Source organism: Sinohyriopsis cumingii, chromosome 18, assembly GCF_028554795.1.
Source record: "Sinohyriopsis cumingii isolate HCF-2022 chromosome 18, ASM2855479v2, whole genome shotgun sequence".
NCBI classification, from domain to species: Eukaryota; Metazoa; Mollusca; class Bivalvia; order Unionida; family Unionidae; genus Sinohyriopsis; species Sinohyriopsis cumingii.
Genome location: NC_142978.1, coordinates 97,411,093 through 97,431,408, shown reverse-complemented (window position 1 = coordinate 97,431,408; position 20,316 = coordinate 97,411,093). Strand labels below are relative to the sequence as shown.

General features: G+C 34.2%; 1 protein-coding gene across 1 annotated transcript in view; it reads right to left on the bottom strand.

Moving 5' to 3' along the window:
- The window catches only part of LOC149777553 (uncharacterized), a 51,357-nt gene extending 36,556 nt beyond the window's left edge, over positions 1–14,801 (bottom strand). The window contains exons 1-3 of the mRNA XM_089942155.1: positions 14,513–14,801; positions 7,290–7,352; positions 1,049–1,140 (exon numbers count right to left, since the gene is read on the bottom strand). Of these exons, the coding sequence (XP_089798281.1) occupies positions 1,049–1,140; positions 7,290–7,352; positions 14,513–14,782 (425 nt within the window). The 5' untranslated portion in view covers positions 14,783–14,801. The remainder of the gene's footprint in view (positions 1–1,048; positions 1,141–7,289; positions 7,353–14,512) is intronic.
- Positions 14,802–20,316: the final 5,515 nt, after the last annotated feature.

Here is a 20,316-nt window from a genome sequence, read left to right as displayed (position 1 = left end):
CCTAAGTTAAATGCAGCTCTTACAATGCATAAACAGTAATATGGTATGTTGGTCAAGAAATGTGGCCAACCCCATAACTGCTATTTTCACAGAATCAACCAAGCCTACATAAATCTAAAGTGAAAGAACATCCCTTCTTCAGAAACATCAATTCTAACATTAAAATTACATAACAAATGACGTAATTTAATTATGTGACCTGTGTTTCTGATGAAACTTCTGCTACATGAACAAAATTGGCACTCCTCTGATTTAGACGCATTTGGTTCTGCATATAACAACTTTGGAATTCCATGGAAATGAACAATGTGCAAATGCTTATAGTCAAATGGCAATATCTGCACATGTTTTAATAAGTTAGTTCATGTGCTGCTATCTTAATGTTTTGAGTACTATTTGTGCACCACAATAAAAGGTCCTCATCTGAACTGATGGATTCCACATATAATGTTGCGGACACGAAAATCAGTACAATGAAATTAAGACTCGGAGTTTCAAAATATGAACCTTTATTACGGGCTGTATCTGTGTAATAAAACGTTTTTAGCATGTTTTATTATCTGTGGGCTATTAATTTCTTCTTGGTATCTTTGATGTAATTTTACAGGACAATAAACAGTACACGGTTTGGTGGACATGATGATTTATATGAGTGACTAATATTTCAGGGTCTTAAAGTTTGAACAAATTTTAAGGTATGTTTTATTGACCTTTGATTATATGTTATTTTGTCTTTAATAAGTTCATAGTGATGTATTCTGTTGCTCTTAACTTTGCTAAAATTAAATAAAGCTGCTTCAATTAAAATGTAACAAAATGGTAGTTATCAGAATAGCCCAAATTTTCAAATTATTTTGCTCTCATCAACAGATGCAAAAATTATGATAGCTGATTGTGCATGCTTGAGGTATTTTAATAATTACTTCATTTATGTATGTACATCTGGCAGCTCCAAAATAAACTTTTATCATAATTTTTAAGTCAGTCAGTAGCAGAGGTACCAATGATCTTAGCCAAGCACGTGACAAAATGACAATGGATTTCTTACCTTTTGTAGAGATCTGAAATGTTTGCTTCATTTTCTTGTGACATTTCAATACCAAATCTTTTGGCTCTTTCTTCTTTTTTCTTTAATTCTTCCTACAGTATAACAAAAGTACCATGAATGACCCATTATATGCCTACCCAGTGTTTAATAATCTTCTGTGCAGATATCTAAAATTCTGTGCAGAAACTATAGTTCTTTTTTCAGTCACAATGACCTTGACCTCTATTCTTTAGAGCCTACAATTCATAGAATACCTACTTACAACAAGCCATCCACAATATTTAGTCCTGATCTGTGATACAAAACTAATTTTATGGTGTAGAAGCTATTTTTCATCTTTAAACAGTGACCTTTTTCTTTGAGCTAACAAACTTCTTCCTTAGCCCTTGTGCAAAGTCTCTTATCTATAGATCAGAGAGAACTCAAGTTATTGTGCAGAAACCACTAATCTTACATCTGTCACAATGACCTTGACTGTAATGCTTTGGACAACCAAATCAATAGGGTTTGTCCTTAACCCAAGTGCAAACAATTTACAAAGTTTTCAAAACAATAGATGGTCGAGATGGATACCATGGTATACCACAAATTATATATGGGACCAAGAATTTAATTTTCTGGAACAAGAGCCTGGTTTTTCATTTATTAAAATTTCCAGCTCTCAAATATCTGGAAATAATATGTTCCTCTGATTTACAGTAAAATAACACATTATATCCATTATGTTAGTGGAATAAATAATTATCTTGAGTAAAGAAAATAAAATATCTAGGTTCAAAAGAAACTCACCCACCACCCACAGACCTAATTAAATGGTCAAAAGTACATAAATTTGCTGTTAAATGTTCTACAAGTTCTCATTTACACAATGCAACTAAACTGGGATGATTAAACTTACACTGAAATTCTATAAAATACATTATGCTGACATCTGAGCATTTGTTGATGAAAATTGCTACAATGTTGATATAACTGCAGGAAAACTTTAAGTGGGATACCAACACCCAGGCAAGATATTTATCAGAAAAAGCCAGTCAACATAAAACAGACTCACCCAATGAGAAAATATTTAGTGTACTATAGAAATTATATAAAATTCAAACTGCTCTCCTGAAAATCTTAGGATGATCCACGATTCGGTCAAATAATGCATTTACCTAAAGCACTGACATATGCAAGCAAATAACTTAAAAAGAATGAGTTTTTTTTTCTCCCTTTTTATATAACTTTCCAATTTTTGGATTTGGGCCAACTATTTTTGATAACTGACCATTCAGCTGCCATACTGTCATACATGACTCACGTTATGCATGTGCATAAAAGTTCATGAATAATATTATAATATTCAAAAATAAAGGTTCATGAATATAATTATATTTGTAATATTCAAATATAAAGGTTCTTGAACATAATTATATTTATAATATTCAAAAATAAAGGTTCATGAATATAATTATATTTGTAATATTCAAATATAAAGGTTCTTGAACATAATTATATTTATAATATTCAAAAATAAAGGTTCATGAATATAATTATATTTATAATATTCAAAAGTAAAGGTTCATGAATATAATTATACAGTCAAACCCACTTATCTCGACCTCGGTTATCTCGACAACCCGCTTATGTTGAGCGTTTTGGTCCGGTCCCGAAAAAATTCTTCTTTGTTATGCTATTTTTTACCCGCTTATCTCGACCTCTGTTAAGTCGATAACCCGGTTATGTCGGGCATAAGTTTCGGTCCGAAGTAACATGTGGACCCGCTTAATTCGACGAAATGCAACTTTTTAACGTCAATCTCACAGAAATTGTACAAGAAATAGTCAGCAAAAGCGATCGATTTGTAGAAAATATGAAGTAATATCAGTCTTCTTTTGTTTACTCCGGTGCTGATTTGTAACGAACGATTCAAAAGCACTCACGTTTTCATACATATGCTCGGCACTGTCGACACTTGCCACAAACAATTTCATTTTTTTAATGCATTCAGCCATTTCACTGTAGCTTGGGATAGTGATAGGCTGATCATCATCATCATCATCATCATCTTGCTTGCATGATTGTATCTGCTTCGTTGTCACCGATTGGATTATTTCCTCATCACCAAGTTCACCATAGGCATTGGCATCATCATCCACGTGAACATAATTAGAAAATTCATCCCGAGCAATGCCTATGGAGTCCGCAATCTCATCAGCCATCGCTTCAAGACCTATTTCTGATTGAGGCTCTTTAATTTCTTGTGCAATTAAACACTGCTGGTGAAATTCTTCATCAGAAATTTCCGGAAAAATACAATGGAACCAGCAGTTTTGAATGGTTTTCGGCGATACACTGTTCCAAGCTGCACGGGCATACATGATGGCGTCTAGCAGAGTTGGTTTATAGGATCGCTTTTCCTCATTTGCACTCACAGTCAATGTACATGTACATGTATTTTCAAAAACATTTATTGATCTTTATCTGCGAGATACTGTCATATATTAACCTGGATATAATACAATCTTGGTTATTTTGCACCTAACACCGCGTTAAGCGTGAATGGCGGGTGCCTGAAAGCAATCGGTGGATGTTTCTCTCTCACTCTCTCGTTTGTGATTTTCTTTGATCCATTTTTCAATCTGATAACATATTCAAACCTCTGAGAACAACCAAACATGATTTGTTTTTCAATATTCACATCAATTATAAAAATGCGTCGTGTGTTATCTGACATAAGTGATGCACACTACAGTAATGGATGCATACGCTACATGTGATATAAGGAGTTCATAGATATATTTTTTCTTTAATAAATTACTTATGATGATAAAAAAGGAATAAATGATAACAACACCAGGTTAGTTCATTTCATTTTATTATCAATTAAGCGTTTTGTTTATTTTATTGTAACATGCAGTGGGAGGGGATTCCAGTAAACACCAGCAAGAGACAGGAGTAATGCTCAAGGACATTTTTAAAATTACCGGTTTTTATGAACCCGGATATCTCGGGACCCGGTTATGTCGACGATTTTTTTACACCCCCGACGTAATCGAGATAACCGGGTTTGACTGTATTTGTAATATTAAAAAATAAAGGTTCATGAATATAATTATATTTATAACATTCAAAAATAAAGGTTCATGAATGATTATATTTATAATATTCAAAAATAAAGGTTCATGAATATAATTATATTTATAATATTCAAAAATAAAAGTTTGTGAATGATTATATTTATAATATTAAAAAATAAAGGTTCATGAATATAATTATATTTGTAATATTCAAATATAAAGGTTCTTGAACATAATTATATTTATAATATTCAAAAATAAAGGTTCATGAATATAATTATATTTATAATATTCAAAAGTAAAGGTTCATGAATATAATTATATTTGTAATATTCAAATATAAAGGTTCTTGAACATAATTATATTTATAATATTCAAAAATAAAGGTTCACGAACATAATTATATTTATAATATTCAAAAGTAAAGGTTCATGAATATAATTATATTTGTAATATTAAAAAATAAAGGTTCATGAATATAATTATATTTATAATATTCAAAAATAAAGGTTCATGAATGATTATATTTATAATATTCAAAAATAAAGGTTCATGAATATAATTATATTTATAATATTCAAAAATAAAAGTTTGTGAATGATTATATTTATAATATTAAAAAATAAAGGTTCATGAATATAATTATATTTATAATATTCAAAAATAAAGGTTCAGGAATATCATTATATTTATAATATTAAAAATTAAAGGTTCATGAATAGAGAGTTATTCCAAAGATTTTGCAGTCTTAATCAGAAACTATTTGCCAGTTTTAAAGATAATGATCTATTTGTCCATTTACACTGTTCCAACTAGCGCAGAAAAATGGAACACAATGTCCTGGCTCTATTCTGGAGAATTAAACTGTATTCTGACCCTTTTTTTAGCTCATCTTGCCATATTTCATGTAACGTCCCCTTTTTCATTTCATGAGACAGAATTTTCTGGCCCAATTCTGAAGGGCTAATCTGCACTCTGCTCCTTTTTTCAGTTCATCCTGACCCATTTATAGACAACTTTCCCTTTTTCCATTCATCCCACCCCATTAATTTAGGGCAACTACCTCTTTTTTTGTGCATCTTACCACATTTTTAGGACAACTACCCCTTTTACAACCATTCCCTGAATATCATATGCAGTGCATTAAATGTTCGTCATCCCATCATAATGTATGCATCACCAGAAGACAGAAGTTGTCTATATGGTTCAATAATCCTCCAATATGAATTCAGTTCAAACACTGACGATACAAGTCTTTAATATGTATGGGAAGAGACTAATTATACCAATTATAAATAAACTGCTATTATAACAGGTGTCACCTATTCTCTCACTCCTGTTATACATATCTACACTGTGTGTTTAACTTTTGTCCATGGTTGCAGATTGTATATAATATATTCAATAACTAACTTTTGTCCATGACTGTACATTATACTTTAAGATAAATGATCATTTGTAAACAACATGTTTACTTGGATTTGAGTTCAGGACCTTGGTTCTTCCCTTGGAAATTGTATTATCTACCCAATTAATGTCATGGTGTTTACTTGAATTTAATTTCAAGGCCTGACCTTGTTTATCAGTTTTCTATTTTGTTTATGAATTTGATGGGAAAGTGACCCATATCCTGGGCATTTTGTTGTATCATAGGACTAGTGACAGTCTGTATATAATGGACTGTGGGTGAGCAATTATTTATACATATCTTAATATCAGTCTCTGGAATCTCTCTTAGTTATGCTAAATAATAATTTGAGAGGAATTATTTATATAAATTATTCACTGGAAGTACAAATTGCTCAATAACTTCTAGAATATAACACTACTTTTGGATTATTGTGAATTCAATTAAAGACATTCTTGATTATATTTTTATGATACATCAAGGCTGTTGACACAGAGCTCACTGTACATTCATTATTGGAATTCATTAGGAACACTCTATATTTTCAGTATTGTGATTTAATTCTTAGGATTATTTGTGATTTAACTCACAATACTTCAAGTTCCTCTTAAACTTTACTATGTAACTTTGATAAATAAATATATTTGTTGATTTTAATAACACTGTTGGTTTGGCTTCTTTCTGTTAATTAATTTAAGACCAAAGAGTGGTTACACTTTTTAAAAAATGGCTACTGCAAGTGGCTACATTGCTGCACATAGCAATGTGGCTTGATAAGACAAGTAATAAAATGGCCAATACACTATCAAGCATTTATTGATCAATCCGTTTAATATACAATTATCTATTTCTGTTCAATGTAATATGTATGATATTGCTTGTAGCAGCTAATAAAACAAGAGGAATGGGGAGCGATTTGCTCATATAAATATACTCCTGCCTTCTCCACATCTGGCCCGTACCCTATGATGGGACAAATCTGTAGCCAAACAACAAAAAATTGGAAATCTAATTTCTAAGATCAAAATAAAACTGAACTCATACTATCTATATACCGTGTTAACTCAGACACTAATGTAATGAAGACATTTTGTGTTGGTTTAATCAGCATCTGTATAAATGAAGTGTCCCCTTAATGTAAGCAGGTGTCCTATCTTAATTCTAGATTTAATAATTGATGTAATAGAATGAACTGGTATGAGTTCCAAAATGAGTCACTCTTAGAAAACCAAACTGGATGACAAATACATATGATCAGTAAGAGAATCAAATGAAGCCGACTCAAAACCCCACCTAAACAAAAATCATGCTTTGTGTTTTGACCAAGTACCTCAATTCCATAAGACCCTGAAGAAGTAAAAAGATAACATTTATTGCCGTGTTTTCATGACTGCTCTCAATGCATACTTTTCTATTATCTAGGAATTAATCCTTTTTAATTATATAATTACAATCCACTGATTAATTTGTACAACTGATGAATAGTCTTAGTACTTAATACAGATAATGTGCCAAATCCATCAGTATTTTGTAAAGCATAAGGATGAGGAAAATAAGTGTGTGTTTCCTACTGCATTAGTTTTAAAAAAAGGGTAGGTAGGTTTTTTCTTTATAAATAAACATTACATATCTATCTATCTATATAAAAAAATACCCATGTCAAGTTATCTTTAAAAAATGATCTCCAAGTTTTAACTGAAATTTATCAAATATACATAATTCAAATCATTTAAAATATTCTTCATAGAATTTATCACTTTGTACAACTTACCTCATTGGTTAGGTCAATGCCAGTAACAAAACTTCCTGCTTTATTTTCATAGGTCTTCAAAAACTGCAACATAATAATAAGTCTAACTTACAAATATTCAAGGACTTCAATCTATACTTTACAATGATATAAATTTAATGGATCAAAGCATCAAATGAATATGGTGACAGCACTCCCATGTTATTATGTACAAATGAATATGGTGACAGCACTCCCATGTTATTATGTACAGATGAGGAGGCTAAGTGGTCTAAAGCACTCTGTGTCAAGAATCACTGCCATCTCATCTATGTGTGGGTTCGAGTCTTGGGCTCGGTCAATGTGGATATGTGAGAAAGCTTGCCGGTAGCTTCTTGTGTGGTTCTTTCCAGGGTTTTTCTGGGTTCTTCCTCCACCATTAATACTGGCTGCCATGTATAGCCTATCTTGTGCTGCAAAATGGTGTTAAACCCTATAACAACAACAAATTGAGGAGTAAATGATATGCATTATGTAAGTTAATCAATGGCAAAATTTCTTCAAGATATGAAATTCCATGAAATTATATATTTCCTAGCTTCATGGAGATATTTTTTTCACTTTTAAACAATCCTGACAAAATGGATCATACAGAGAGAGGAGATGCATCAATATGACAAAGTTTTTATTTTAGATTCTTGAGTCCAAGTATGATAGAGATCTGTCCCATGGATTTAGCAACACTATGTAACATAATTTATCAACATACAGAAACATTCTATCTCCATTTTTCACTGCAATAAAAAACATTTAATTTTTAGTGATATGACCATCTATTCTGGAGAATTTTTAAGACAGCCACTGTGGCATCCCTAATTGATGTGCAAGCAGCACCGTTTTCGTTTACAATCAACTAGACCATGTGATGAATGTGTGTATGTGTGTGTCAAGTGTCAAGGTAATCCTCTACGTAGTTTAGGAGGACTGATATTAACAAACTTGTGCCAATGGATGGACAAACAATGGATAACAACCATCCCATAAGCTTTACTGGTCTATGACCAACAAAGCTAAAAACGCTCAAAAGAAACATTTAACCAAGATGTCCGGTGATGACCTTGCCCAACGTTGTACAGAAAAGCACTTCTGGGAACATTATGTACCCTAAATACAAATTTGATCAACATGCACAATTTCAAAAATACAAAGAAAAGTACTAAAGTAGTTGTGGCAAATATAAAATAAACTTTTTTGCTTCAACAGTGTTGCAACTTTAGTTTTAGTTTCATGCACTGCAATATTGTCTTCCCTTGAACTCTTATGTCATAGTTGCACACATTTTATAAAGTGTTCAAGAAATATACAAACATTTACACCTATGGTTCACATAAAAAGAGACACATTATGGAATTTTCTGTCCAAGGAGCACACTGAATTCTGTCAATGTGGACTGCAAAATCAGGCCTCTAAATTTCCTGGTCAGTGAACTGGGGAAGATGCTGCACAACACAGCTTGTGCTAGAATTAAGATGTCACCCCCCAGCCACCCACCCCCAAATCATCAGAGTGGATGTTAAATAAGTCTAGCAATAACCTACCAAGGAATATTGATCAATATGGAGTGAAACAATGTGAATGATCAATATGGAGTGAAACAATGTGAATGATCAATATGGAGTGAAACAATGTGAATGATCAATATGGAGTGAAACAATGTGAATGATCAATATGGAGTGTAACAATGTGAATGATCAATATGGAGTGAAACAATGTGAATGATCGATATGGAGTGAAACAATGTGAATGATCGATAGAGTGAAACAATGTGAACTACTGCCTTTCAGAGGTATATATGTTTGATTAAATTCTCAAACACAACATCTATGGCTGAAATAGAACTAATGAGCACCTACATTACCTGTATGATTTGTAATGGAAAAACTAGGGCTGCACGATTCGCCCCAAACCACCCAAAACCTGCAAAAAACCACCACAAAACATTGGAAAGAGTACTATCTTGCTGAAACAGATGACAAATTATGCTGCATTTATTATTTACATCGGATGGAAATGACAAAAAGGAGACCAATGTTACTGGATTCATCCCCATTGCTGGTTATCAAGTCAAAAGCAGACCCAATCAGTATGTTCCAAATATAAACAGCCTCATTGTGAAGTAAATAATGGACCATCAGTGTGCCATACACATATCAACGAGGATGACAACAATAACATATGCACAATGTTATAAATATGTTTACATGTATTTGTTATTGTCTGTATTAACATTTTGTTGTCGCTATGGGCTATAGCAATAAAATATATTTCTTCTTGACATTTTAAATAAAAATAAAATTTTGAAATCATGTAAAGGTAATGATCCTTTATTTTTAAACTGAAGTGACACTAATGATCCTTTATTTTTAAACTGAAGTGACACTAAGTGCTGATTCAGTATTTTCTTTATCCTTCATGTCACTGCATTTAAGAATATTATTGTCGTTGCTTAAAATTTAATGCTAATGATAAAGCAGTCTTCTGCGCATGTGATTCATTTGTGCAAGGCAGATGGGAAGATCTATAATTACGTACATATAAATGTAAGGCAAACTATCTGAGAACATGTTGTGACAAAGCGGCAGTCCACGGAAGTTACAGATGGTGGTACAAATCAAATTAATGAGTAGATAAAAATAGGGTCTTCTACAATGAATGAGAAGGGTGATATTATTTTGTAATTTCTATCATTTAACGCAAACAATGCATACACAGCAAACTATTATTCTAATGCATGCTTTGACAGTGGTCCAAAGAAGTTACAGAAGGCAGTACAAATCACAGAAGTGAGTAAATGTGTGTGTGTGTGTGTGATTTGGATTTTTAACGTAGCTTTAACAATTTTTCAGTCATATCACTATGATGTCTGCAGTGTGGTAGTTTATAGTGATGCCTAGATCTGAGGCATCATGTCACAGACATGTAGCATGATGACCCACCCAGTCACATTATCCTGACAGCAGGCCGACCAGTCATAACACTAACCTCTTAATACTGAGTGCCAAGCAAGGCAGCTGTTAGTACCATTTTTATAAGCATTTATTATGACTCAGCTGGGGATCGAACCCATGACCTCCCATATCAGAGGCAGATGCTCTAACCACTAGGCCACCAGAGCGGTCTAAGTGAGTAAATAAAAGGTAGGATGTTCTAACATTAATGAGAATGGTGAGATTATTTTGCAATTTAAATGGTATATATAAAGTTCTCAATAGCAATTTGTATCATTTCATAATTTATGCTTCAGTGAGTATAATTTGCTACATGAAATATATTTAATTGTGCAAAATGGGTCCAAAGCGTACCAAGATATATCCTTGTGGCAGTTGTAGTGCAACTTGTGCATTTGAGTGTGTTTACTGAATTACGTGTGGAAATCAGTATCACAGTGTCAGTCCATGAGTGAAGAAGAACTAAGACAATGGGGAGAACTGAATCAAGGTTTGACTTTATCGGTGCACTGCAATGTCTCAGGATGGTGTGTAAATGACAAACTTAGTTAACAGTTGTAAATGGTTCAAATTTTGAATAGCAACATATCTCTATCACAAGCGTTCAATGTAAATTTATTGTTTGGATCATCACATAGCTAGCAGATATAACGTCTCCATTAGCAAAACTTTGGTCCCCAAGAATGAAAGAAGCCAATAGACAGAACAGAACACAATAATTAAAACATGAATTTTAATGATTTATCTTTACAACTCTAAATGATGAGTCCATCATTTATGGGAAACTTTCTTGTCTTAAGAAAAATATCTCCCTATAACAACTATAAATTTTATCAGAGATCTCGGAAACGTTAATGTTAATGTAAATCACATGTAAATGATGAATGCTGGTTGATTTGCATCAAGGCTGATTCGGACCTTTGGCTGATTTGGTCCATATTACAGGTTGATTCAGACAATGCGAAATATTAAATGGAAAACAATGGAACAACTGATTTATATTAGTAGTTAGTACTGTTTTTGCATGCATGATAACAGAATGTAAAATGATTTTCGCCTTGTAAATTTACATCATACAGTTATTAGCAAAGTTCTAGTTGAAATCAAAACAACATGGATATGAGCTATCTCATTTAGATTTTTTAAACATTAAAAAAACTTTCCCACTGTATCAATAAAAAATATACTGTAATCTTTTCTGAAATAAGCAATTTCAAAACGGGCTGATAATTTTGCACATGCATTCTTTAGTTAAATATTGATTAATATTCGTTATCATACAGTCGTTATGTAATTTCATAGAAAAAGAAAACCCTTAACTATATATATATATATATATATATATATATATAATACAAATACAGAACATAATTTCACATGTACATGTCCTAATTTATTTCACTTTAATCATTAGTATCTTTAGGAAAATTCCAATGCATCCAGACAAAAATAGATGTGAGATGAAAACCTGGGCAAAGAAAGCATGCAAAGGTGGAACGAACATCACAAATGAATGAATGGCAATAATAGTGATCATTGACCTAGGATGTGCAAAACGAACTAGAAATACACTTGTCTAATGTTGAGACATGGCTACACATTTCCACTTTTCCAGTTTCTGAACTGGTTCTATGTAAAAATCTTTGCAATGTTTATAATTTTTGTACAATGTTTTGAATTCTTAGTTAGCTACGTTACTTGTATTATGTTGATTGTATTAATGCTTTGCTTTAAAATATGCAAAATACAATTGAGTTGAACTTCATTACTTTACTGTTGAAGGACTTTATGTTTTAATTAGTGGTGAGACATGCCATATTTGATAGAAATCTGAAATGGATTATAAAGAAATTATTTGGTACTTTCAGTTGATTATTGTATTGCAATGTTGTGTTAATCGCATTTGACAGTTATGGCACTAATAGGCAATTACTTACTTAAGATGATTCTAAAAAGGAGAATTTAAAAAAAATGCAACAAAGAAATATAATATATCGCTATAGCCCGTAGCAACAACCAATTTCTAATAAGGACAAGAACATGTACAGTGTGGTATATATATATATGATTGTTCTCATCCTCTTTTACGTATAATCAATTTAATTGTTGGTCTGTTAGTTTTATATTTTTCTTACTCCATTACATGCTACTGTAATGTATTTTTGTTTACTGTATTTGACTTTGTTCAGAATACAGTTCTGACTGGTGATGAATATAGTAACATTTGCCTCCCTTGTTTCAATGTTTACTTCCAATTTAAAAAATAAATGCTTCCCATTTTGTCGTCTGTTTTTACAAAATAATACTGTTTCCAATGTTTTCTAGCAATAACAACATAATCATAGGGCGCTTCAGTCAGCCAGAGTGCCACCATCTTACTATTTTTGTACAGAGAGGGTAACCCTCTTTACGGGGCTCCCATTCTTTTAGCTTTGACTGGATAATTTCATGAATAGCAGGAACATTTTACAAGATAACCTGCGCAAAGAAAACCATTTGGCTTTTCTTTTAAACTATATGTTATTGGTAAGAATTTGATATGGCTCAGAGAATATTTTCATGACAAATCCACAAAACATTTAGATCATGGAGGGTTTCACGTGGGAGAAGTTTTATTTATGTACCTAAATACAGAATGTGCCAAGAATATTGTGGTAATTATCTTCATTCTCATGGGAATAGGGTTGTATTATAACATACCCTCCATCTCATCTTTAACCGAAAATGTGTCAGTTCTCTCCCTTGAGCACCTGGTAGAGGTAGCAACCAGAGTCTGACATTTTAAGTACAACGAAATCACCTATCAGTATAATAAATATACATATATTTATAGTATACTAAGGTGATTTATTGTATGGTACTTTACTGAAAAAATGTCAGACTCCTTTGGTAGCAACAATATACTCAATGAATATAAATATTGTTGCTACTGATACCTGTAACCAGCAGTTTGTTTTTATTATTACTGCTACAACAAACTGCTTGATACCTTTGGGTTTGAAATTAATGTAGTAATAAGGATAAATACACATTTATACTTGTATCTTCAAAGATGAGATGTGATTGTTTTTCTGTTTGAAGAATAAGACCCCACACCCTGTAATAATTAAAAAGAAACTTTTGAAGTTTTTAAGGTTACTCACAGCTTAGGCTGTGGTAGCATCCAAACACCTTGCAAAAACATCTTCATTTGTCTGTGATTTTATTGTTATTTTACACTGTTTGAAAAAAAGGTTAATAAGTGCTATGACAAAAATTGCCAGCACAATCTGGCTATGCAATAAAGCAAATGCAAAATAAATATATAAATAAATAAAAATAAAAAGTATATATAGTACTGTATTGAACTTTTCACATGAAAAAATATTAGAGAACAATAAATATTTTATGTAAACTTTCAGTAATAAAAGCAATATTTTTAGATGAATTAGTCTAAACAAATTCTAATACAAGTAGGCATTTAAAAGGAATAAATACCTGTATTGTCTTATTACATTGTCTTTATAGATTTCTTTTGAAAAGTAAGGAGGTATATGTTACCAATCTCTTTTGGATTTCACTTTCACATGAATAAAATATGAATAAGAACAAGCTTTACACATAATATGGCTTTCGGATTGTACATACACTCATAATTATAAATTCTGAGTAATTAAAGCTGCAAATTCTGGATTGGCCGAGGCACATTTCCCCAAAATTTTCTTTAATAAACATTTTTTGTACAGTCTGGTTATATTCTCTAGTGACTGCTTAATTAACTAACCCCACAAAAAATTCCAATACTGGATTTGTTTCCAATATATATACGGTACAAAAAATGCGCACATTTTGGAGAATTCTTTCTTTTTTGCAGGCAATAAAATACGTCTGCACTTGCTATGAGCGAAAACCATGAAAAGGAGTATACTTTATTTTGCTAATTTGTTATTTCTAATGCTCTGACCTTCTCAAAAATACCATATTTATTAACCCGAGATGAAAATTTACATTTGACCTGTTATCCCTAGGTTTTCGTGTGGTTTTGAGCATGCATAGTTTAATTTTCATCATGTCTGTAGTGGATTTAGGCAAATTCTGGGTGGTTTTGGATAGTGTTGGGTAGGTTTTTGGTTGATTTGGGTGAATCGTGCGGCCGGAAAAACTATTAGCAAATTTCATTCCTAAAACCATAACTACTTTGCAGAACGTCCAATTATTTCACGAAACTCATCTAATGATACACTAAAATTGTAATAAAATTTAAATTATTCATCTAACCGGTCGTATTTCACTTCTTTTCTTGGACGCCGGTCCAAGTCGCACATTGAATTCAACATCTGTTTTAGTGTCCGACGAAATGTGTAGGCATGTCTCTTCGTCTTCTCCCTTTTCTTCTACCGCCAATTCTTGCGGTTCATCGATTTCTTCATCATCATCCAACGACAAGTTATCGTCCTCTGAACTTTCTGAGGAGCTAGAGTCATCACTGTCTGTGTTATCGATGCAAATCTTCAGATTTGGCAGTTTCGTTTTGCTTTTGTCGGCCATGATGCTTCGTCTTCCACAGTCAAATAGAACGATAAGCTCGATTGGTTAGTGAAATACGTTAGTGCCTAAAAGTTCAACAACAGTAAACTACTATATCAGAAGCTTCCCTGTACCTAAATCTGCACGGTATCCACATAAATCACCCTCTCTCTCTCTCTCTCTCTCTCTCTCTCTCTGGAAATTCTCCGATTTACTTTTTCCAGGCTTTCTAAGAAATCTGTTTTTACTATTTTTTCTCGACATTTTGTATGACAATTTTTTTTCCTTTGTTAACGCTATCTACCCCATGGCGGATCGAGCAGATATTTATATGCTTCGGGTCTGTGAAATTTATTGGATGGTGCGGCAAGCCACAGCATCCAATCAAAATTACGTTGTTCAAAATTTCAACACTATTCCACCATGATCGAGACAAGACAGCACACAATTTTAATGGACAGATAAATAAGCAATTTTCTCCTGCACGTCGGTGTTTGTACAAATACTTTTCAGTCAAATACACCTGTAATGGCTTCTCTCTGTTTCGTAGTTATTCTTTCGATGTCAAACTTAAAACGTATCTTGTTGAAGCAACGTACCTCCACCATTTTCGACCCATGTACAATGCACCACTGCTACACGCTACTTGTTAGTTGGCTTTACATACTAAACTCATGCAATCCAATAGATGTTGCATGGGGAAAGCACTAAAATATCTGCTCGATCCGCCAAGGTGAATATAATGTTAACATATCGGAACCTTAGCTAGCGAAGGTGATGTTATCGTCACTGGATAAAAATTTAAAAAAAATAGACAAAACAAAAAGCAGCTGCTCACCTTCTGTGGTGGTTGGGGTTTGGTTGGTAAGTCAATGGTACGTCCGGTTGACTGTCGATTACTGAAATAAATTGTTGTTGATACTGGTATGGACTGGTCATCATCATCATCATCATCATCATGATGTACTGTTACTGGTGCTACTATCTCCTATTATCTGCCTCGTTCTCCTCATCATCATGTACTGTTACTGGTGCTACTATCTCCTATTATCTGCCTCGTTCTCCTCTTCGGCAGACATGCTACTGATACGATCTTGCACGCCGTCATTTCCAGTGAATTCAGACAAGTTTTGTGTCTTTATTTGCGTGTCGTGACAAATAAGAATATCAACATAAAATGAAATCAAAATTCGCTAAATTCTATAGACTACGACCTCCACCGGCCGGCGTTTTACAGAGTCACTTTGCTGCTTTATACATAAAAAATACAACCACAAAAAATCATACATATAAAAAATATAATTTTGTCGACCCCTAAACTCAATTGAGAAACAACAGCTAATACTACATAAACTATAATCATTTAAATATCGGGCTATCATTTCCAGGCTCTGTAAGTGCAGTCCTTTCGTACAAAGGGACTGGGATGAAATAAATTAAACTCCAACAGAATTCTGGCAATGATATATAAAAAAAAATATTATAGTGTGTGTGTGTGTGTGTGTGTGTGTGTGTGTGTGTGTGTTAGTTTTCTCCCTGATTAGAAGTTATAATTGTATTTTGTACATCGTCTTTTCCCAAATCAAGTTTACTGTGTTCCTGACTAGAGACACTGATGATGTTTTTATTTACATAAATAAATAATACATAGGTAATATTTTTATACTAGTGTAGGTTTAAAATTAGAATGATTATCAATAGAAGTAAAAATATTTATTTGTGTCTAAGTCATGGTTATTGGAATTACCCCATAAAAATACCTAGACTGTCTGATGCTTACCATATTCTGTATTATAATTATAGTAATATACTTTATCTTGTTGAGAACTAATGATGTTCTAGAAATGGAATTTCCATTAAGTCATAGTATATTCAGAATACACTAATTGTGACCTAGGTCAAGTAGAGGGTTTTATAATTTTATTTATCTAAAATTTATGGCTTCTTGCTATAAGATCTTCTCGCAGAATCATTTGAATTGTTGTGTTCATTATTTGATGTGGACTTGAATTATTAACTTATTTTTCTCTGGAATTACAAAGTGCTCAATAATATTCATGAACAGGGGCAATAACTTGGAATTACTGTTAATTCAAACAAGGATATATTAGTAGTGAATAGGGATACCGTAGCCTCAATGGGAATTAACATTACAGACCCCCCCCCCCCCGGGAACATATAGCCTCAATGGAAATTTAACATGGAGAAAAATCGTGGGAACATATAGCCTCAAGGGAAATTAACATGGAGAAAAATCGTGGGAACATATAGCCTCAAGGGAAATTAACATGGAGAAAAATCGTGGGACTCATGAGCCTCAAGAGGAATTGAACATGGGAATAGGGGACTGTATAGCGTCAAAGGAATTTAAACAGGGTGGGACTGTATAGCGTCAAGGAAAATTGAATATGGGATTTTTTTTTTTTTTTTTAAATTTTTTTTTTAAAAAAAAGGGGTAGGCAATCGAAAGTCATTCTCTTTCCGAGAAATGTGGGTGTCCCTGAAAAGGGCCTTTGGTTTCATGTTAATATTGATATTAACATAGATGGCATCTGTCACATCTTCTTCTTCTTAAACTCCTTCTTACTGCAGGTCCATACACAAGTACCCTCTTGAGACATCCTTGTCTTTCTATGTAAACTCTTCTCATCCATAGACTAGTATCTGTCCTATCAACAACAGTCCACTTGGACCGGACATACATGAGCATGTCCGTCCTAAACATCACTGAAGACACAAGGGTGGATGATTCAACTGCGGTCCACATCGTGAGGCGACGAGAACAGGTGAATCAATGCAGTGAACTGCGCTTATTTATAGGTAGAGGAAGGATTGAAACGGATTGAGTTCATTCACCAATCTGAACACGCGTTACAAAATTCAGTCAGCCCGCATCCAATCCGAAGAAAGCAGTCTGTGACGTCACGTGGTCTATATAGATTCGCTAGCGCCTGTGTGCAGTTAATCTATGCGACAGTGATTCAACATGACGGAAACTCAGAAAACGATCCATTGGGGTGCACCAGCAGGGGAGACCGCCCAAGGGAACCCGGACTTACTTTCAGAAGAGGTAAATTGGGATTTTGTGGATTTTCTTACCTCGCAAGAATTTGTTCCGGAACCTTCGTTACCTTCTTCATTACCGCAAGTGGAGAATTTCAGACAGAGACAGAAAGAAGAATTGGAGAAATTTATACAACGACAAAAGGAAGCGGAACAAGCTTTTCTCCTACAGCAACAGCAGCAAGAAGAAGAGGTAAGAAAAAAACAACAACAAGAAGAAGTAGCAGCAAAGAAACAAGAGGGTGAAAATCAAACGGTCACGGTACTGTTGGACATTTTAGCGGAGTTAAGAAGTCTGAAACAAATGTATCAGACTTCTTTATTACGACCGAAGAGAATACGACCTTCCCGAGCTAAACACGTTAACCCTGTGACTAAGCCTACCGTACCACCCTTAGTGATTTCAACCCAATCATCATCAACAGTACGCAGTCCAGAAGTAGGCCTTGGCCGTGGCAAAGGCTTAAGGCAGTTAAAGTTGATTGCTTAAACTCACCCCTACACCAAAAAAAAGGCCCTTTTCAGGGCCACCCACATTTCTCGAAAAGAAATACAATTTTAATTGCCAATAACTCAAAAAAAAAAAAACCAACCCATTTTATCCCTATAGTACGTGTATATGAGTGCGTGAGTGTACGCTCTTATTTTAAAATCAAAAACACAAAGACACTTACCTTTTAATACTTAATTTATTCTTTTATCCATAGTTACAATCCAATTCACAATTCACAACAGAGCACTTTAAAAAGTTCATAGACTTCTTCTGTCTCCTTGTTTACTCTCTCTGTTTTTTAAATTTCATCACCGTCTCAGGCTTTTCCTCCTTTTTCCTCCTCACTTTATTCCCTTCTTTTCTGCTCCTGTTTCTTTTTCTTCACCTGTCTGCTTTCTTCCTCTGAAGAATCCCTCTCTTCTTCTGAAGAATCCCTCTTTTCTTCTGACTCCTCTTGTTTCTTTCTTGGGCAATCTGGAGACCAATGTCCTTTTTCTTGACAATAATAACAGGTATCTTGACTTTTGTCTTTTCTAGCCCCTTTTTTTCTTTTTTGACGGTCTGGACACTCTGAAGACCAATGCCCTTTCTTCTGACAGATATAGCAAGTATCTTGACTTTTATCTCGAAAGGAAGGAGAGTAGTCCGTCGGCTGGTCTGAAGAGAATTTTCTAATGACCCCTCGCAAAGCTCTGATGAAACGTTCCATCTGGGTAGTCTCTTCCATCGTTGTGCTCGGTTAGAGAGTGAAATGAATAGTGAAAGGACAAGACACACACCCTTTTATATACGCTGGTCTGCCATGACTATAAATTAGTCCATGGTGTTTAAACTTGAGTCATTTGACGTTTTTTACTCCAGATGAAACGATCCTATTCATTCTAGAAGAAAGAAGAAGAAGAAAGTAAGAGGCAGAAACGTGATCTATCGCCTCGTACCAGGGCTGAAGTCTTGGCACAAATTCATGCCAGTGATTTTGAAGAGGACATGAGTGAACCAGAATCCGAACCCTCTAAACCAAGTTCACCACCCTTAGTCAACCCTGAAAAATACTATTCCATTCGAGAGACGGAAAAGCACTCCTCTAGAAAATTTAGAACCACGGCTTACAAATACAGGGTGAAGTTTAAAGATTTCAAGGCTGAAGTACCGTTAGAGAAAGCAGAAGGGTTCATCACTGGGGTGTGGGATTCTTTGCTCACCTCACTCAAGCGACAATGTCAACCCAAAGAAGACGATCGCTTGAGACTTTCCATACAACACGACGGTTTGAAATCCCCTGTTTGGATCGAGCTTAGCACCTCCGCAGAATTGACTGCTTCCAAAGTCATGGACAAAATTCAACACGTACAACAATCTAATGATCAGTTTGACATCACCGATGGAAAAGCCACACTGGACATGACCCACGTCTCTCCTCCTCAAGGGACTGGACGCAAAAAGATGTTATTGGTGAACGAGCTTCGCAGCAATAAGCGTAGCCTCGTCCAAATTCACAATTCTCAAGACCAGATGTGTTTAGCCCGAGCCATCGTGGTGGGACGAACCTATGCCAACAAGAACGACACGGTAGAATGGAAAAGAGCCTGGAAAACTATTCGACAATCGGACCGAGCCAAACAACGAAACGAAGCAGAACTCTTGTTGCAACAAGCCGACTTGCCCAAAGACAAACCCTGTGGCATTCCTGAGATGCAAAAATTGCAAGATCTCCTAGCTCCACGATACACCTTGCAAGTGTACCCTCAAGAAGTGCGTGGGCCTCTGTTGTTTCGAGGCCAAGACTTTAAGGACGGAAAATACATTCATGTCTATTATCACGATGACCATTTCGATACCATTACCAGTATCACTGCATTCCTGAGATACGGTTATTACTGTGAGAAATATGACCATGGTTATAATAATCGAGAGCAACACAAACATTGTGGATTGAAATGCTCAGGATGTTTGGCCTCTCCACCCTGTCTGAGCGGAGGACCAGTGCCTTGTTCAACTT